At 41.0% G+C, this 21,833-nt stretch overlaps 1 protein-coding gene across 3 annotated transcripts; it reads right to left on the bottom strand.

The window, feature by feature from the left end:
* Nucleotides 1-17,144: 17,144 nt before the first annotated feature.
* foxq2 (forkhead box Q2) lies at nt 17,145-21,829 on the bottom strand. Of its 3 annotated transcripts, none has more exons than XM_034700970.1 (3): nt 21,552-21,829; nt 18,453-18,910; nt 17,145-17,719 (listed from the first exon to the last, which is right to left on the bottom strand). In XM_034700970.1, the coding sequence occupies exons 2-3, from the start codon at nt 18,906-18,908 to the stop codon at nt 17,345-17,347; spliced, it is 831 nt and encodes a 276-aa protein (XP_034556861.1). In that variant the 5' UTR covers nt 18,909-18,910; nt 21,552-21,829; the 3' UTR covers nt 17,145-17,344. The 3 variants fall into 3 exon arrangements, with proteins under 3 accessions (XP_034556861.1, XP_034556870.1, XP_034556852.1); XM_034700979.1 differs by having other exon boundaries at nt 18,453-18,820; XM_034700961.1 differs by lacking the exon at nt 21,552-21,829 and having other exon boundaries at nt 18,453-19,790.
* Between the last annotated feature and the right edge of the window lie 4 nt (nt 21,830-21,833).

Below are 21,833 nucleotides of genomic sequence, written 5' to 3'. Positions count from 1 at the left end.
AAAATATTTGGGACAACAGGTGCCAAGTAAAGCTGCCTCTACTGAAGAGTAATGAATCTAAACGTTAAGAAGCTCTATTTCTACAATAGGCCTATTATTTGTATAGCTCAAAATACATTTTTAACATTCATAATCTGACAGTATTACACCTCTAAAAATTAATTAAAGGCATAATTCAAACAGCACTAAAATAAATACATTAAAAACTTTTTACACACACACGTAAATATATATATATTTATAAGCTATGAAGTACTTTTTGGATCTGCATCATTCACGAAGCTTCATTGGTTCACTATTCTTTGATGTGATATAAATTAAGTGCGTCATATTTCTCTGTATCGAAATGTAAGATAATTTAGGGTTATAGAAATTTCTAAAATTAATACCGGTAAGAAACAAAAAAAGATTTTGTTATTTTTATTTGCTCAAAAGAGTCGTTCAAATCAAACAGATTAATTTAGACTGTGACAAGCTGTTAGCGAAATAACCATCACTCAGGTGCGTTCACATGATGTCACTGCGATCAATGCAGCTACTAATCACAAACACATTCAATAGAGCATTGATCCGATTGGCCTGGATTATCAAATGTTAGACGGATTTGCTCGCCTTTTCTCTAACTTCGGACACCTCAAACTTAAGCTCGCGAGGCCTGAGAGTGCCCACGAGACTGTTAGTTATTTAGTTTGTCGAGAGAAAAATCATAAACACGGTAAATGAGAATGAGGCCTTTAAAACCCGAAGTTGTAGTCCACACACACCAGAATATCACATTTAAAATAATTTAATTCATAGAAATGTTTTTGTCTGCAGTGATTTTACTTATTACTCTAACATTAACTTTCAATAATATAAGTGCTTAGATGAAAACAGATTATTTACAACTATTTGAGGTAACAACAACTCAGTTATTTGGTAGAAAATGTATTTTATTCATATAACTTTGTGGTGTGTGTGTGTGTGTGTGTGTGTGTGTGTGTGTGTATGAGTTTGTGTGTGTGTGTGTGTGAGAGAGAGAGAGAGAGAGAGAGAGAGAGAGAGAGAGAGACTTCCTGTAAACCTTCTGTGTTTTAGAAATTAATATTTTCTAGCATTATTTTTGTGAGCTATTTTACTGCAGTTAAAACAAATTCAAGAAGACCCAACGTCAAACAATGCAGGATTTTGTTATATATAAGTATAGCTGTTCTTGTTCTGTAGATGGTTGTTTCAAATAGTCTATATAGTATCTTCTACATAGTATCACAGTGTCTGTCACTGTGTTAGATGCATGGGTATAGTTAGATGGATAATGTACATATTTGACAAAAGTCTCTTTTCATTTGAGGAATGAGTCAACTGACTTCGTCCAACAATTGAAGCAGAACCGAATGAACTTAATCTGCTTCAAAGTAAGTTATAACTTTTTACATTACAAAATTTTTTTTTTTTTACACCTGATCATGTAACTGCATACTGTGTAATGGCAGTAGCCCGAAGAGTGTGTGAATGTGCGTCAGCAAGATTGTGTATGCATACAAGTAAAAGCTATCACATATTGAAAAATCATCTTGGTCCTATACATAATTATATACTGTAGGATCACAATGTAATAAACATTAAAGCATGTGGACTCTGCACACGCACACATGCACTTACACACACACACAAGCTTGTACTTATCTGTCCGAAAGTGATCATGTATTGTAATCTGCGTGCATATGATTCCAGCTTTACGTCCAGGTCCTCCACATCTATACGTTTCTTCTTCCTCAACGATTGCAGATTAGAATGATTATAGATTGTAATGTGTGTATTATCTCACAAGCTGCTTAAGAGCATTATTCATTGTTCTTCTCCCCCTGCCCTCCCTGTTTTAAACCACACAGCTTTTTCCCTTCTTAAGCACTGCTAACGCTGGATTTATTAGGCTTAAAGAATAGCCTACACATCTTCCTCAAAGGGGATCAGACATTAAGTGTAGATCAAAAGGATAAGGTCTTAAAAACAGAACAATGCGTCTTGCACAGCGCTCAGTCTTATTCCCCTATGCTTGTTAATTCGGGGATTGCACATAGATCACTTTTAACAGCTTTTTGTTGCAAATTATATTCATGCTTTAGTGCATGGTTGTAATTCTCATGGCCACAGGGGTTTATTGTACCCCCCCTACATTTGACTGAATTAATTTTGCACCAAAAATAAGTACTTGTTCTAATTTAGAGCAATACAAAATCGTGTTTATAGTAATCCTGCATGTTTTCATTGTGATATTAGTGTAATCAGGGGGTGTGCAGTAAAAGATCTGCTTTTAAGAGCCAAAATAGCCTTGATTTTTTTTCTTTCTGTAGTTCTTTTCAGAGTTTTGGAGACAGAAAAGGAGGTGTAGATATTTTTATAGTGCAGCCTCACACCGGTGTGCTTTTGTATTTTCACAGAGACGGCTATGAAACAGTGACACAGCTTCAGGGAAAGTGATGGACCGCTCACATTCACATTCACACACACTTACACACACTTACACACACTTACACACACACACACACACACACACACACACACACACACACACACACACACCAAACAGAAACACTGACCTACTACTAGTCATCCCTGGCGCCCATATCAAACACTTTTTGGTGTGCTACATCTGCAGCACATGTTTTTTCTGGAGCTGGAATAAACGCTGAAAACATTTTTTGCCAGTATCATTCTGTTATCTTATAAATCTTTTTTTATATTCATCAGCCGAGCCGTGAAACCTCACACACCGAGCGTGAAAGGGAAACATGTATCAGTCAGAATAAATGTGGAATCAACTACGATTGGCTTTTTCTTAACCCCCCCTCACCACCAACACCACCAGCATCACCCACACACCCATACATGCCCCCCTTCTCCCCTCCTGCTCGCCCCCTCTTCCTCCCACCCACCCACCCACCCCTCCCTCAGTGAAACTCCCACCCTCCACACCCGATAGAGCACCCGTTGCTAAGCGACAGAGGGAGAGATGGATTGAGGAGACATAGTCGATCAATTCTACAGAGAGGGAGAGAGAGAGAAGGGAGGCAGGGGGGAAGGAGAAGAAGGAAGGAAAGGAGGGGAGAAGAAAGAGAGTTAGGAGGTAAAATAGAGAGAGAGAGTAGAAGAAGAAGAAGAGGAAGAAGAGAAGGAAAGAGGAGAGGAGGGGAGGACAGACTGCAGAGTGATAGCAGTGGTATTGAGGCTCCAGTTGGGGCTGAAGACGCTCTTTTGAAACATCTATCTTTGTTAACTGTATCGTGCCTCTGAAAATAAATCCATCTGTGCAGCTGTCCACCCTTCTATCTTTGTCCGAGTGCCTTACTATAATACTTTTATCACTACAAATTACAGTCCACACAAGCAGCCTGTGTTTAATATTCCCTCGCTCAAAAGAGACTTAATTGTATATTGTATGCACTCTTTCTCTCCGGGCCCCCTCTCTTTCTCCATTAGTCATTGCTGAGAACACACACACACACACATACTCACACAAACATGCAGATGCCCGGCAATACCACATGCCCCCTCTGTGTGTGTGTGAGTGTGAGTGTGAGTGTGAGTGTGTGTGTGTGTGTGTGTGTGTGTGTGTGTGTGTGTGTGTGTGTGTGTGTGTGTGTGTGTGTGTGTGCGCGCGCAGAGCTGGGTGTTGAGCGCATCGACTGAGTATCGATCCCACCACTCACCTCCCTGCAGTCAGCTCTTGTCCTACATAGCATGCCCTGTCTGATTTCTCCCTTAATGGCTTTTATCCAGCTCCAATCTTTATTTAAACTGAAAAGTAGGAATTAGCACCCACTTCTATCCTGGTCTCTCTTACCTTTTCTTTTCACCGTCATCTCAGAGTGAGTATTGGCAAGTATCGGTCCATTGACTCCCCTCTCTTCCTCCTCTGGCTATGATCGCTTTCCCACTCAGAAATGTGCAGTCCAGTGCCTTACTTGTATTTACCCTGGCATTACAGAGTTTAGTGCCACTTCTTGTCGTGTGTTATATGATTAAGACGCTGCGCACACCATCTGGTTTTTATCTGCCAGTGAAAATGTCTATTAGTCAATTAACCGCTCTGTATAAAGTCAATAAACACTCCATGCCCATCGCAAGTTTAAGGCAGCTTCCTCCAATGTCACATTCTTCTACATTTCTGTCAGATCCCACGTCTATTAAAAGTGATGATTCATTCACAATCATAGAAAATAAAGAAAAACATTAAAGCATTTACTTAAGAGACTGACTCACTCATCTTTGAAGGACCGGTTCACCTTATTATCCATTCAAATGATAACATGCCTCACATGAGTAATTGGTGCTGGAAACAATTTCGGTAAAATACTAAATCACACTCATTGCTAGGTTAAGCTGGCATCCTCTGATGTTGATTTGTGTTGACTCAATAACCCAGGAGCACTGATGAACAAACAAAAGCAAAGAAGAGAAGATCATCTTCATTTTTGAGAGGCTAAGAGCAGACATTTTTGCTCTTAAATGACTCAAATCTTGCCAATTTTGGGGCACTGGTTTGGCTTGGCAGCTGGTATTACTCTTGGTCAGGACCCTTTGCTGCATGTCTTCCTTCACTCTCTACCCCCCACACTTCCTGTCTCTTATCAGCTTTCCTATCCAATAAAGGCAGCTATGCCCTTAAAATAACTTTAAGAAGTCTTGCTAATTATTTTTTGCCAATCAATTATCGGCTGGAGTATAGGTTTTCTTTTCTAAGCTTATAAAAAAACATGTCAATGTGTGTTCATATGGTGAACTAGTTTTTGGTTGATGTACCAGAAGTTATACTGGATGTAAAGAAATCCTTTCCCCACGTGACATGTGATCATTCAAGGTCTCAGTACAAAACCTACAGTTCTCTTTCTGTGCAAGCGAGCATCTTTGAGTTTAGCCAAAGCTAACACAACCCTTGTGTAGCCTGAGTAGTTGTAGGTGTGAATGTACTTTCACTGAACCTGGTTCTGGTGTGTAGACCTGGTTTCATGTGGGAGCTGAAGGACCAGATTCAACCTGAGCTGAACTGTGAGAGGAGGACTCTCTGTAAAGGTTTGGGACTGTGATTTTGCACAGGACACTTTTTGTTGAATTTATGTCTTGGTTTTCCTCTTTATGTGTACTATTGCCTGTGTAGGATGTGTTGGGTTAGTCTACCCAACACGCAAAACAAACAAGGTTATCTCCATGGGTAAAAAAGACTGGTTATGGCCCCCTTGTGATGGGTTAAACCCACAAACACTGCAACCTTGGGATGCCTTTTTAGCTCAGCGGTTAAACCTTGTGGCCTACATAGAGGCTACAGTCCTCATCTTAATGACTGTGGGTTGTATTCCAACCTCAGCCCTATGCTTCATAACATCCCACACTCTCTTATTTAATGATTTCCTGTCTCTCCAGCTGTCCTCTCTAAAAAAGGCTAAAGAGCCCCAAAATTAAGCAAAAAGCAATAAAAGACAGGTTTAATGGTTGCAGCTCCAGCTTGTGACCTTGTATGTCACTGTTATTTGTTCTAAATATCATTACTAAGTTGTAAACACGGTAAGGAGACAACTCAAGTTATTTGAGATGTTTACATCTACACCGTGGATTGTCATGGCAACAGGGCAGACATCTCAGCCACCTGAAATGAGCTGCGTTTATTCTGCACGGACTACTTTTCATATTGATGGTCTCTCCTTATTGTGATCACCCAGCCACAGCCTGGGGAGGAACCCTCTGCGTGCCGTCATCCCTTTCGATTTGATTTGATTTGTTGCTCATAGAGCGAAGTGATGGGAGAGACTCTTATCTTGGCCGAGCAGAAACAAGCCGTACCAAATAAGACACATCGGACTATCTGTGCTGGCACACACAATGGGGATTAATTGATCCCCTAATACCACAGATAAATCAATTCCTTCCTTCCCCCCAGAGCTGTTTGGCCAATCGGACAGCCCCGCCATTTGATCAACAAAGAATCTCCGGCCAATAAGGGGAGGGCTAGAGGTTGACTGACAGCGGGGCAGAGGTGAGGCCCAGAAGAGGTGAGGGAGAGGGAGTCCATCAGAAAGCCATTGGCAGCAGGAGTGAAAGTGCAGGCGGTGATGTAAACAGCAATCCTCAGAGAGCAAGAACATGCACAGAGGTGGAGCAAAGCTGCAGAACGTTGTAGCCGTGTGCAGGACTTTAACCAATGCTCATGCAGGGACAAAGACCAGTAAAGCAGCTAAACATCCAAATCAAAATGACACTTTCAACCTTCATATAACATATCTTTCTGCAGACATTTTTCTACTTTCTACTCAGATCTTCCCTCGGTCAAGACATCAGCCATTTTCTCACAGTTACCCCATCTTATCGCCACCTTCGTCTGATCCATCTCCATTAGACTCTCCCCTGATTCAGCCCACCACCACCATCATTCTCACTCTTTCACTCCTTTTGTATCTCTCCCACCCAATCTCTCTCTTATCAGCCACCTTGGCATTTCTTGTCTTTCCCACAAACACTGTTTTCCTCATACAGCTCATATAATAACAGGCTAAAAATATGCCTTCTTTTTTTTCTTTCCAGTATTGATTTTGCCCGTAGCATTGTCTATGGAGAGAGAGAGAAAGAGAGAGAGGGTGAGAGAAAGACAGAGGGCGGGGGAGAGAAATGAAGTAGAAACAAGAGGAAAAAGAAGGACTTTCTACCTATGTGGTAATGCTCTCACCTTTCCTATTTGACATAAGTGGAGAGCCACACTGCGTCAGTGCTTTACCTTTCAATTAAAAGCTAACTGCATTCACTGAGGTCTACTCACTCAGCTGCTTTCAACACTCGACCTCAGAGAGCAGCAGAGCACTTGCACACTGTACTCATTTAATAATAACCCGCTGAAATTAGAGAAACCTCACCACTGCTTATATGTTCCAGATCAGCTTTTCAGGGAAAATGGTTGGCTCTTTTGGCACTGGTGTGTAATGGGAATGGAGAGAGTTGATCAATAGGCTATTGATCGTAGCTGGCCAGAGTCTAGGGAATTGAGAGTGAGAATAGAGGGGGAGTTAGGGTGGGGGTTGGCTCCAGGTTGAATTTTTAAAATGCTCTATTTCAGAGATGACAAATAGTCTATTTGAAAAGAGCGAGACAAAGTCGGAGCAAGAGATGGCGTCATAAAGAGACGGAGGAAGAGGCTCCGCTTGTTTTGCTCTCTCCGAGCAGAGAGCTGAGACCTCCCCGTCTCCCAGAAGTTACAGGATTTTGGACGAGAGCTGCTGAACTACAAAGACAAAGGGAGCAGGGACGTCTCAGGCTACAGTAGCTGGAGTGTATTCTGGCTGGAGGAGAAGGAGGAGGGGGCTTATTATAAAGAAATCCTTCAGATCTAGAAGACAGTGCTTTATAGCAGCACCCAGACAAATAACATACACCAGAATCCTGCAGCTGACTTTATGTTTAACCTCCTCCAATCTATGCTCAGGCTGCACGTATGCAGATCACATACACTCTGAAGTGATGCCAGTATCTGATTTGTTTGAGCACATTTGTACAAAGATTTGATAAAGTGAGCAGTATACAGATTCCAAGTTTACTCTCAGAGTTGAATGCACAAGGCTGGGACATGCAAATAAAGCATGGGACATGACGGTGCCCTGCAACCATCAATACACACCATTTTAAAGAGTTTGCATTTTTGTGTGGTTAAATGTTGCAGGTATAGGTTGCAAGAGTAATACCAGATATTTTCTAGCTTGTTAATATTAACAAATGCTTTTTCTCTCCATATGTTAGAATAAAATGACATTTCCATGTGTGATAAATGGAGAATTTGGTGTCTTTCCTAGAGACTACATACATAGCCTCAGTTAATGCGTGCATTCATCCTTTAAATTTCACTGGCATGAGATTGTTGTAGATTTCTTTAATGCACAAACTCTTTCATATCTGTTTGTCGCATTATTTCTGTGATGACAGTTGCACATTTTAATAAAGTAAGTGCAAACAACACAAACCTACAAAAATACTACTTCACAGAAAGCTATTATTTTTTCACTTTGAATAAGACCTGGCCTCACTTATCAATAGTATTCAGCAGTTACTTTTGATATGAGATAAGATTTCTTTAACCAAAAGGACTCACGTGCAGGAGTAATCGTTCTTGTGTCAGTTTTAGGCTTCACCACAAAAAGTTAGTACTTTTATTATTTATCAGACAAACAGAGAACAAAATACAGTTCATAATCTTATTTCCAACTAGTTTTTGCACTCAGAGAACGACTCAGAGCTCCATGTTAAATATAAATAAACAAGCTTGTAAAAATTGGGGAAACAAGCTGGAAGCATTACTTCTGATGGTTGCTGAAACTCAACTGCAGGCGATGGAAAGCAGTTAGAGCACCAGTCTGTGAACACCCCAGAGAGGAACCTATACCTCAGTAAAAATTCAGCTGTAAATAATGTATTGAATGCAAACTTAAGGTCCACGGGGAGATATGGAGAGGCTCATTACTCTTTTAGTTTGCCGGCCTTTTAACGTAGTCGGCTCTCAACAATCAACTCCAGATGCTCCCTCTCCCCGTTTTGATTTAGAGATGCTTTTACCTGCGGATATTGTTATGGATATAGGTATCGTTTTTTATTTTCTGCACTTGCCTCCAGGTTTGAAGGCTGTTAACTCATGCACCCACCCACATGCTCTGTGCCCTGCTAAGGTTGGTGTGTATATATATGAGAGAGTGTGTGTGTGTGTGTGTGTGTGTGTGTGTGTGTGTGTGTGTTATCTGTGCCGGTAGTTGAGGTGCATATGCAACCTGCATGTGTGTGTGCCCTGTCCGGGGTTGCATTGATCTCGAGGCAGGATGTCAAACATTTTAACGCTGATCTTGTCCTTGTTATTGCCCCACACTGCCGGGCTGTTAATGCATTAAAAATCATTTCTCCCTATCTTTCCAAACTTATCTCACTCTACTGCCCCGAGCAACACAAGAATACCCCTCGGCTGTAACATACACACCACTCTGACCCCCCTTCCCTCCACCTTCTGTTTCTAACTGTGTCCTTCCATCCTGCGTCTCAATCAATCTTTACGACACCCGGTTGCATCTCTCTAATGTTTCCGGACTTGACCGTATCCCCGTTCAAAAATTCTTAATTAAGCTCGTTCTGTATGTTTACCGTTGAGTAAATTACAATCTGACAGGGCTAATAAAACAACATTGGCAAGAGAAAGACCGAGAGGAGCATGTGCTCTGACCCTCACCTCTTTCACCTGTCTCTATCTCCAACTCAGCTTATCTCCCTCCATCCACACCTCCTCATATCTCCCTATTTTCTACCTCACAGCTTCCGAGGAGGAGAGGGAGGGGATGGAGAGAGAGCTGCAAAGGTTTGGCAACACTTGGTCTCCATCTATCGCCGTCAACATGGCTACTCTTTTGAATACTCACATGTCATTACGCTGACATATCTAGGTATTACATTCAACCTACCTGCTTCTCATCTCTGATTATTAAGATTCATGAACCTGCCTGCCTGCATGTCAACTCTTACAGATATGAGTCATATATCTATGTTCACATCAGCATCTTTCTTCATTTAGCTATTGACTCATACAGCGTCCTCACATTCTGCAATCCATAGCCCACACAGCATGTGTATTATATCTCTATTTCTGTACAGTTTTGTCGGGTTGCTTTAAAACTGCTGTATGTTCTATGATGGATAGGAAGAACATGACCCATATATCTCTTCATATGTTACACTTAATCTTTGACTATAAGGTGCACATTAGGAAAAAAAGAATCAAGCCCAGCACCACACAAAATAAGATCTGTCATAAAAAAAACAAAAAACACAGGAGTGATTAAATGATTTAAATGTCAAGTAGTGGATCTTTCAGGTGAGAGCGCCAAATTTCAAAATTTATACTACAAACCTGTTGTGTATTAATGCTGGAAAAGACTGCAGACGTGTCCAGATTTGTGTGATTGGGAAGGACTAAAAGGAGCACTGACCTATGAAGGGGGGGCTCCATGTTTGTATTCTCACCCGCATGTATGGCAAGCATTTCTGTCCCTTTTCTGCTCCTACAAATCATGCTAAATACATAAATCAAGTGTTACACTGATGATATACTCATGTATGAGGACTTTAACATAAAATGTATGTTCAAAGTCACAATTTGAACAATGACAAAGTGCTGTCAAAATGACAAGAAACTGACAAGAAATCCGCCAGAAGCCTTTTGCAAAGCAGCCCAAATAGTTGATTTTAACATAGGTCCCCACCTCTGAAAAGGCAATGAGCAAATTACAGTTTACACTTTTTAATCCAGGTGGCCAAGTTTAAACTCCTGCGGACAGACGATTTATAGCCTCTCTGATAAGAAGTGCTGTTCAAACGCCTTCTTTGCTAAAAACTCTGAATAAAATCAGAATCATCAGTTCAGTTCTGAGCTGTCCAAGGCACATGTCAAACTGTCCCAGAGCGAGACACAAAAATGAACACATCGTTTCTCCATGAAAATGAAATGTATTGACAGACACATCACTCTTGATTTTTCCACATTTCCAGTGCTTTGAGCTACACAAACTTACCGATAGTCTAAATCACTCTTTGTATCAGGAGGGAACACAGCCAAAATATCTGAGGTGGACATTTAAAATTCTGACAAAAAGGCACAAACCAAGTCAAACTACATCCAGCTGAACAAAAAAAAGAGTTCACTTTACTTAATCAGAATGCAGCCATCATTTGAGCTAGTCAAATACAAGCCTAGGTCTCGGGTTGTAAGGAGTTAAGAATGTTCTTGGAAGAAACTGTGAGATGAAAACAAGTTGGAGAAACAGCATGACACAAATAATGATTACACTGTGTGTTTAGAAAGATGTGTGCCAGCCTACACTAGTGATAAGAAGAGACTGAAAAACTGTTCATCATATATACACAAGCACTGTGTCCAGACTGACGGTCACACACAAGGCGGCTTGACTGACACGGAGTGTGTACATGTGTGTGAGTGACAACGTATGTCAGTGTGTGTTCTGCTGTTTGAATGTTGCGCTACGGCCCCTGACAGGTGCAAAGCCCTGTGGGAAGGCACTGCTGTATCTTACACTCGGCTGAACATATACAGCACATCAGAGGTGTAACAAATCCATTCCTGACTGCCAGAACCTTTCAGGGAGTTTCTGTGCCTGTGAACAACACATCTTCAGGTTTCCACACCTCAGAGCTGATGTGTGTCTGACACACAGACACAGACAGATGAAATGAAGCCTCACACAGCAGCGTGCGACTTTGAGGAGAGAGAGGGAAGACTGTAGTGTGTGTGTGTGTGTCAGGAGAGTGTGCATGTATGTTTCTGTGTGAAGCATCCCTGTCTCAATGGCGTCTTTAGAGTGGTTAATCAGAGGAGAGGTGGAGGAGAGTGTCAGAGTGGCAGGCGGGCTCCGGTGAAGAGTCCTCAAGCCCTCTCTCTTTCTGTGTTGACACCTCTTAACCTCAGTCTATCATCTCTCACACTCACACACTCCACTTCTATTGACACTCGCTACCCCGCAGCTCTCCAAAGACCCGAGGAGAATCCACTACAGTGATTGTCCGTGTGAGGGGAGCCTCCGAGCCTGCAGAGAAGAAGGGATTATATAATGCGCCAACACACAGAACAAGCTGTGATCGGATTTAGTGATTGTTTGGTTTCTTCTTCTGATGTTTCCGGGATAGATAAAAATGAGGGAGAATCCATAAACCTTTCACCAAAAAATGCTGAATCCTCACATGCAACAATTTGTAAATGAATCTCTCTCTCTTTTGTCTCTGCACACCAGGAAGTGTACGGGTTCTGTGTCCACCTCTGTCACTGGCTAGTGTAAGTGGGGTCAGGAGCTGAGGGTCAGCTGAGAAGAGGTCAAAGGTCATAGAGCAGTGGGTCTTGTTAAAATACCTTTTAGCCTCCTTCAGGGATATTATGTAATGGCTAAGGGAATAGGTTAGGACTGTTCTGTGGTGGAGACCGGATGATATATGCACCCTGCTTTGTGCCAGATGTATATTCATTACCCTTTTTAAAAAATCAGGATGCAAAAAAAGTGCTGAGAGGTCAAGAGGGGTCACATACAAGAGGTCACATTTATCTGGAGTGTCTTTATTTTGGAAGATTCATCTTGAAGGAAATGATCGTCTTATGTGTAAGACCTCTGCGAGTCCTCATCTGGGTTTTCTTTAAGTCATCAATTAAAGTCTTTGAAAACTTGTGTATGTATTTCTGTTTTGGATTGTTGCACATTCTCACACAAAGATGTTAGCAAAAAAACTGGGTTGTTCTGATCAATATATTGGACACGTTTGAATATCAATACAATGAGCGTGCAGTCTTCAATCTTAATTTTTAATATGGTGATAATAAGTGTATTAATTTTCATAACTCTCTTTCAATACCTCTGGAGTATGAGCGATGGTGGCCCCATTTTTGCACGGCAAATATGCATCTCCCTTCTGTGCTGCCATTGATCACTCCTGTGCCATTTCTCCCCCTCGCTTTGTCTTCCAGTCTCTCACCCTTGCCTCCCCCTCACACCACTGCACTGTAAAATTCACCCTCACTTCCCGTTTCAGCGTGCTAACTGCACGCACTACCTTTTATCAGCCTAGAACTGTTAAATTAATAAATTGATATTGACGAGCTATCAGCCGGGGGGATAAATTATTTGGGAGCAGAAGGCGAGGGTCACATGACTTTTAGTACCCACGATTCTGTAATTATTCCCCACGAGAAGAGGCACGGTGTGGTGCATTGCCCCCCACCCCCTTTAGAAATGAACAAACACACACAAATACACTCATGCTATCACATGAAGAACTATAAATATCCTCACATACAGAGAAGTGCAGGAGCCATGGGAATACCAGTGATCATTACTGCTATCATAACCATCATGATACAGGATGTTAGCATGCTGGAGACTGCATGTTATCATCACCATTAAAGGAGGGAAAATGAGGATGTGTAGCAAGACTGAATGCTAACAATGCAATACTAACCCTTGCAATTCCATTAGCATAGAGGCTACCTGCAAGGGTGCAATGTGAAAGGTGCATTGGACCTCCTGCTGATCTCAGTAATATATGCAAATGAGAGGTGCAAATGGGGGGTGGGGGGTGGGGGGGTCATGCTACAGATGAAGAGGGACCAGCAAGCATGTCAGAGTGCCAATCACGGAAGTGCTCTTGTTGCCCTCTGGCCATCACTGACCTTTTGACCCTGGCCATGGCCTAAATGTCAGAGGTCACCAACAAGGGTCAGTGCAGATCACCGCAAGACCCTGGCCAGAGATCGCCAGAGATGCATCTCCATGGCAACGCTGTGCTCACTATAGGAGGAGAGATGGGGGTGTTTTGCATTCTGTATGCTGAGTTCTTGCACACACACCCATACACACACACACCAGGATGAAAATCACATCTGCTTCTTGGGTTCAAGCTAACACCCCCAATTGGTTGCCAGTGTGCTAACACACCTGAGCAAAATGTACAGCCTTACACGTATGCTGGAACAAGCCTACACTGGTTAGCCTCATTTATTAACCCACTGTTGTGTTTTCTTTCTTACCTTCAACAGCCTGATATGGCAGCACATTCTTTCATAATACTCAATGTCAAGGGGTCACCAATAAATGAAGTCTTGAGAAGTAGAATTCATGGAAATTCTTTGTTTGATGAATAGCAGATGGTAAATAGTGAGTGAAACTTGACTTCAGTGGGCCTATACAAAGGATGAATCTTGTTACACATGTCTTATTTTACGCAGGAATCAACGACAACGATCATGGGTTCAACAACAAGAGGACAAACTTTGGCACATCTACTCACATGAAATGGTCGAGCTCGTGCTGGAGATATTCGCTTGCTCCGTGCGTCATCTAGTGGCGGAGAACGGGAGTCCTCCTCTTTCCTCCTCCTTGATGCTGCTGCTGCACGGCTCCTCCGCGCCCTCGAAGAGGGGGCAAGAACCCCACTAGTCTGCTTTTGTCTCCGGGGAGCTCCGGTCGATGCCTCGTCCCACCATATGTCTGATCGCAGCTGCCAATCAACAGGTCAACGCGACCCCGGGGAGGCAGACACTGGTGGGGTGAGATCAAACAGTGGACCTCGGGGATGACAGATGCAGATGAAAAAAAAGGCAATAAAACATTGCTTCAAAGATGGTAACGGTGCACTAGGAGGCAAATTATTGTTAACAGTAATCTGCAGAATAGCGCCTCGCATTCTGATCGATTGACTATTATGGAGCCTTTGAAGCCGAGGTAACGTCAGGCTATTGTTCATGGTGGGACACAACCACAAAATAGCAGCTGGTTTTGGTAAACTATAGCGCTTCCTAAGCCTTAAATACTACCTACCTCTTTGTAATCATGCTTTCTAATAGACTTGCAATTTGACTCCTTCAGGCTTTGCTCCTATGGGGAGTTATTCAGACACACAGTTGCAGTCACATGTCAAACTTACATCTTTGAGAGAAGGGCAAATAACACATTGGCTAAATGATGACTAAAAAATTGTATTTTTAAATGAGCATAAATGTGGTGCTGGTGGTTGTTCATAAATTGGCTAGCCTACGCTAAGCTTTCCAGTTAGTGTATTTTATTAACTTACATGTTGTAGGCCTATTATTGCTATCAGACATGTCTTTATTATTTGTTTTCAATGGGATACAGTAGCATATCCACGGTTTCTTACTTTTTTGACTCTATAATTTAAGCCATAATTATGGTAAAGCTTGTCAAATTATTATTTTTTTTTAAAGCAAACGTGCTGGACCACAACTCACACAGTATACCAAGATTTGAGCAGAAAATTGAATTGATAAAACGTGAATTATGGAATTAAGTTAGCACAGAAATCATGAGATGATCTACACCTCTGCAGCTCCAACTGTATACTTGTCTCAACTTAAATTGAGTCACAAATCACATAAACTACTCACTTTGTAGGGCTTAAAGTGAGTTTGAAAATATGCAAACACACAAATCTTTTGATGTTGGATCTGACCTTTATTTTTTCCACTTTGTTTCTTCTAAAAGGCCTTTTTCCAAGACTTCAGGCATATTTTCATTGCATAAAGTTACATGAATCAACATCATAATATTCTGTATCTGTACATCTAACTCAAAATCTTCCCATAACTGTATTCTGTATTAAGTAGCAATAAATAATGCCATGAGTGAGTTTCTCATGATATTAATCAGAGCATCATGAAGACAAAAGCAGACATACCATCAGTTCTACTACAGCAGTGGAGTATCTGATTAATCCAACAAAAGATGTTGGGTTAAATCATTTCTGATACTGCTAAATATGACATTACACACAATTTAAGGTGTTTGCCAGAAAATACAGCAAGCTCTTTCCTTTTCCCTGCATATCTGAATGATCCATTTTTACATACTGGCTCAGGCGTCTTCCTATATGCCGTGCGAGCTGTACTATAATGACCCCCTATTCAGTTTAATGGGATACAGGAATCAGCCTTGGAATGCTGCTGTAAATGTGAACAGTATTAAAACACGGCCATAATGTTTCATCGCCATCTCAGCAGGACTGATCTTCTTAGCTCACTCTCTGCTAATCAGGAACAAATCTTTGTGCCTTAATCTACGGCCCCCTGCACCCCTCCGCCCATCTCATTAGATTAACAAAATGACATGCACATATGAACACACACAAACCCACATACACTGAGCTTATGACCTCAATCTCATTCGCCTAATTACTTGTAAAAAACGGTGTGAGTTTATTAGACATGAAGGTTTTTTTATGGTTTAAACCATTTTTTGAAGATGCTTGTTTTTTAGACGAGTGCGTTACTGCTAGAGTTTTAGAGAAGTTCTATGTGTAATTTTTACACTTAAATGAGGTGTGTGTGTGTGTGTGTGTGTGTGTGTGTGTGTGTGTGTGTGTGTGTGTGTGTATATGTGTGTGTGTGTGTGTGTGCACAACAAACATATGCAACCAAATTAAAGCCTTAAAGCTGGTGAATTGAAGAGGATTTGATGCAGAGAGCTATTCATGGGAATTAAGCAAATTAGGTCTCCAATTAGCTGCTGACATTGAATAGGAAGATTTGGTGAACAAAAATTAATTAGATGGATTTGTCATTGTTCTAATGAGCATCGCCAGATAATAACTGCCCCGTCTCTCTCTTTTAAGCTTTATCCCTCTGACATATCGTTTGTCTGCTTAGAATCTCATTTAATGTCAAACATTACCTTATTCAAATATTCAATATTTTGCAAATAAGAAGCCCGCATGAGCGGAGACAAACAAAGTTCAGGAAAGTCAATGTATGACCTAATCCTCTCAGGCTGCTGCACTGTGGATGTAAATGCCAACCTTTGCAAGTCAGAGAGGAATTTCACTATTGATGTGAGAGCTGAGCAGATATAATTGACTTTATTCTAGTCATAGCAATATATATTTCATCTTAGACCTGATTTGTTCCTATTTTTGAGACAATTTTGGTTGTTATTTTGTGGTGTTCTTAATGTGTTAATATGACGCTTTGAATGTTATGAAAACAATCACACATAGATCCTAAAAGTACTAATGTAGGCTCGCAAAGATAGTTCATCCATGACTCTGTGATAGTGTTAGCCTCAGTATATCTTTCAATAAGACAATTACTGCATGTTTTTGTAACTGTTCTGTGTCTGTTAGCTTCTGTTTAAAAAAAAGGCCTCCCACCTCTCTCCATTAATCAGCGTCCCCTCTCTCTCTCCCTGCCTCCTTCCCTTTCCTCCTCTTCCTTCATCCCCGGCCTCCCGCTGTCGTCCTCTTTCTGCAGCAGTGGTTCAAGATTACACTGTGTGATAATCTTCCCATTTCTTTAAACTATTTGGGATTGCTCAGATTATCTGGCTTTATATCCATGGGAGGTGGCTTTGGAAAGCCCGATTTTAGTCTGATTTTAGGCTGAAGATTTTGCATCCCGACAGCTTTGTCTAATTAGCATCCACCACTGAGTGGTGTGTTGGCTTTGGGCTCACTTTTAGTGCATAGGCAGGTGTGATCACACACACACACACACACACACACACACACACACACACACACACACACACACACACACACACACAAACACACACACAACTGAGGCAGCAGATTAAAGACAACACAAAGTGTGGAGTTTAGTGTTTGGTTATATTTAATCACACAGACTACAAATAGAAGATGAACAGTAGCTTCAAAACATTCATATATTTCCTTGAATCATTGAACTGCCTAAACATTGTAACAGCATCAGAGCCCACTTGAATTGTATACCATCTAATGACAGATTCATCAGCAAATATGAAACCTCAAAAACACAAACTACTCTCCCTCAGGGTACGGAGGCCCTTAGGCCAGGGTGGAGCCCCACCTGAGGCTGTACACTGGACCATGGCCAGTAGAGTCTTGGTGCCAAGCAGGACAGAGGGATCGATTGGGCTTGGGGGCAGCACCAACAGGTTGTTCTGTGAGGTCGGGTGAAGGCAGGGTGGTATGGGGAAGGAAGAGAGGGAAGAGGAAGCTGTCCGGCCACCCTGCGCACCCTCCGCCTTGCCCTCCGGCAGTGGTAGTCCCCGTTTGAAAAGTCCTGGTAGTTCGACGGATGGATCGCCCAGAAGTGGCCTTTCCCGTTGTCACTGCGACCTGCTTTGATGAAGCAATCGTTCAGGGACAAGTTGTGGCGTACGCTGTTCCTCCAGTTTTTATCCTGTCAGGGCAATTAGAGAAAATACATTTGGTTACAACCTGAAAACTCTGAGTTAAACAATGGAAGTCCCTAATTGAAAATTAACATGGGTGACAGTTAAGTATTGTTGATCCTTCTCAGGATGTCACCTTGTCCTGTTGTTGGCAGGATGCGCGAGAGCATGTCAAGACCGTATATGATCGCAGTAAGACACAACACCCTGTGTTACCTTTTTAGCACGTCAAACCACTGATCAACTTTAATCCACTAGGCTATGTCCAATCTGTTGTTGCACCTGGTAAAGGCAGAGGCAGTTTGCAACCTAGCAACAGGATTACTGTATTTGTGAATTTGCCAACAAGAAGATCATCTAGTGTCCCCAAGAGCACCTAATTGCCTAACCACTCAGACAGATTACGTGGTCCAAGTAGGTCGCTTTACTTGTGAAAATTGAGACAAATGGACAAAACATATCGACGACTTTAGCCAAAACGGTTATCTCGTTATCTGCCTCAGGGTTGCCACACCAGTTGTCGTGACAAGTTAACGAAGTGAGAAAGCACCATTTATTTGAAGATAGTCCCACAAGCAACAGATTTGGTGTATCGTAGTTTGTGCTTCCCCGCATCATTGGATTTAAATTTCTGATTTCCTTAACAAGGTAGCTACTACTCAATCCCACTACCATTTACTCCATGTTGATCTCTTTGTGTCGGCTTTTTTGAATAACACAAGAAAAGTGACATGAACATACCTTACTCTTGAAGTATGGGTAATGGTCCATGATCCATTGGTAGATGTCACAAAGCAACAGTTTCTTCTGCTCTGACTCCAGGATTGCTTTGGAGATGAGCGCGATGTACGACTGGTTGGGTTTGTCCGCAGACTTCTCAAGACTGGACGATGTGGTGGTGGTCACTTCCTCCTCCCCCTCCTTCTGTTGTTCTTCAGCCCCCTCCTCTTCTTTGACTTTTCTATGTTCCGTCTCTGTTTCGGTCCGCTGTTGCCGTTTCTCTGGTGTCTCGGCACGGTTCCCCACTTCTTTAGGTCTGGGACTCTGATCACTTAGCATGTTGTTTGCTGTCTCTTCAACTGTCGCCTCTTCTCTTGAACCTTTGACTCCTTTATTGAACAAAAGGTAGTCGATCGTAAAACTCAGTCCAAGTCTCTCTCTGCCACCGTTGCGGCTGCTTCTATCCTCCATTGTCATCTCTGAATTAAGGTAACTTCGACTCATTAGCAAGGTTCTCTTAGTTCCAAACTGCCGTTTAAAAAGTATCAGGTGATAAGAAGAAAGTTTCTCTCCCAAAAGTCTTCCAAGAACTTTTGGCCCAAGTTTCACAGCATGACTATATTGAAGAGCAGGACCCTTCATAAACTGAATGCGTCAATGTGCCTCGCTACCTACTCCGAAGTCTTACTGTTGACAAGATCACAGATAAAGATGAGCCTCTCAACTGTTGTTAACCTTGACACGCTCACGAGCGACACTATTCCAACCTGTGGAAATGACGTCAGACTCAAGACCAAAGACGGCCTCTTTATTTAGCAAAACATTTGGATTGATTAAATTTCAAATATTTACCTCTCTAATAAATCTCGCTATTGAAATCTATGTTCCAAATATCCTGCAGCCTTTCCCCCTCAACCGAAGAGTTGTGCCCCAGAGTTGGGAAGATGACTCTATTTAAATGACAGTGAACTTATCCCTCACAGAAAGGGGTAAAGAAGGCACGGGGGAGGTCCAGGTAGGGGGTCTCAATTGAGGCGGATTATTATTTATTAACCTAAGCAAATCTTTGTAATTACGGGAGATTAAACACTCAAGATTTAGTAAGACATGGTGTGTTAAGGATGAACGCTACTGAATCAAAGGCCTTTCAGTAGCAGTGTTATCCTGTTAAAGTGGTTTGTCCATGGAGATGCTATCCAAAGAAACACTTCAATTACCAGAGAGCATTAATTAAGCACTAACAAATTCATTGTTTTGTGAAAAAAAAAACACATTCAGTCCTCTGATCTTTGGGGAAAGAGACCGAATGTACAATGTAGACATAAAAAACACAAGTTAAAAGAATATTAAAAAAACCCTCAATGAACCCCCTCCCCCTTTTAAAACATACAAAAGTAAATTAAAGGTTTTTTTATACCAACGGGAGCGTTCAACAATAAAAATATGACAGCTTGTGCTTTGACAATTAGGATGATATATAATCAACAGTAGGTGATCTCACAGTTTGTCTCTATGCTAAAGCTGAAATTCAGAAAAACCTGTGTATGTTTTTTCAACTGAATAATCAGAAACTGTTTTGTGAATAGCCATGAGTTTGTTGTGTTTCTGACCATTTGTGAGGTTTACCAGTAGCTAATCTGATCTGAAAATGCAGTGTTCATATGTGTATCCCCTAAATTCTGAATTAAATCCTCCTTATGTAAAACTTTACAAATGATGTATTTTTAAAACTTTATGTTGGCTACATATTCTATTTCTGCTTATTCAAATGCTTCCATGAAGCTGTGTCAAACATTAAGTGTTTGAAATATGTAAATGCACTAGCAGAAAAGTGGCAGTGTCCAATGTTTATATGTTATATATGCCTTTATAATAATGGATATGAAAGAACTAAAGCTGCAATTTTACTTGTATTAAATTTTGTTTGCTTGAGTTGATGCTGATGGACTTAATGAATGTTGGTCAGTCCCCTATACAATTTATACTATGTTAATGATGGCCTACAACATTTTAACTCATGTGTCTTCATATTCTAATAACAGAAATAGAGAGCTTTCAAGAGAGCTTTATTGCCAATTGAGCTCACACACTCAAGGAATTTGACCAGGTGATTGGAACGCTGGTACTTAACAACAAGACAGTAGGAACAATAAATATAGCAACATAAATGAAGAGTTAATTTGCAAAAACAGATATTTCAAAAAACATATTTCTTTTTAATATAGATTTTTAATAAAGATATATTTTTAGGATACATTTAATTAGTAATGTCAATTTTGACTTAGTTAAAGCCACCCAACTTCATTTGATAGATAATACCTAAAGCTTGTAATAGAAAAAATAGTTTTTTTTTTAAGTTTTTTTTTTTTTAAGTGAGTTATCTGTTTTTGCAAATGAACTCTTCAAATATAAAAATTCTAAGTAACAATACTTTCTGTACAGATCACTTTTTCGAGCCATAACTGTGTCGTTCCCTCAGGTTTATTGACATAAATGTAATGAACGAGTGTCAGATGGTATACAAACAGCAGAAAGCATTGTGCCATGTTAATATTTTCTTTCTTCTTCTTTTTTTGCATTGTTATGTTCAATCCTAGATTAAATATTTAGGACAAGGAACTAATATAATAATTGTTAAGATGTTCTAAATGTATAGTTGACATAGCAAACTGTAATTTGGGTGAACTGAATAAAAAAAAAAAAAGAATCTTATATATTTTATGTGTTTTATTTATGAATCATAGGCATTTAGAGCCTTTCATAGAAAGCAGAATGGTGATGAGACAGCCGTCTTTGTGAAGACAAAACAAGGTCGTTGTTTTTTTTAATTACGTTTCTCATCCAAAGTAGGGCAGGAAAAACACACGTTGTTTCTACATGATTGTCCAATTGATTTTTGTGTTTCCAAGAGGCTATTCCTTACCAGATATGAGGGGGTTTGGAAAAGCAGGACTGGATCACTGGATCGAGTATAAATGTGTCCAAAGCATCCGTGTTCCCATTCAGCTTATTGCGTGACACACACTTGATTGTGTGTTTCAGACATGACATAAATGAAATACACTTTGATGAAATTGTGTTTTTCATTAATCAGCCATTTGAATTTAATTATGAACATACCTTAAACAAAGCATCAACTCTACATCCCACGGTCGGTCGTAGTACCCGGTACAGATTTTTTTGCTCGGACGGGATCTGAGCAGACCATGCGACCCGGTCCTCTTGACAGGCCATGCTTTTCAGTGATGATGAATTTAAACTCTTTGTAAGACTCATAATCGCATATCCTCGATACTATTAAACCGAAACATCGTGGGTGTATGAATATTTTTGCAAGTGCTACTATTAATGGATAGTGAGGCCTATTTTGGAAATGAGACCTGTCTCTTAGTGTTATTAAAA

Source organism: Notolabrus celidotus, chromosome 2, assembly GCF_009762535.1.
Source record: "Notolabrus celidotus isolate fNotCel1 chromosome 2, fNotCel1.pri, whole genome shotgun sequence".
In the NCBI taxonomy this organism is placed as follows: Eukaryota; Metazoa; Chordata; class Actinopteri; order Labriformes; family Labridae; genus Notolabrus; species Notolabrus celidotus.
Note: the sequence above shows the minus strand (reverse complement) of the source record. Positions and strands in the feature narration are given on the sequence as shown.

Excerpts from the sequence above, each read along its gene's own strand:
- foxq2 (XM_034700961.1), bottom strand. The coding sequence starts at position 19,073 with ATGAAGGGTCCTGCTCTTCAATATAGTCATGCTGTGAAACTTGGGCCA. Across the intron at positions 17,720-18,452 it reads ACCCATACTTCAAGAGTAAG|GATAAAAACTGGAGGAACAG; the intron begins GTATGTTCATGT and ends TTGCCCTGACAG.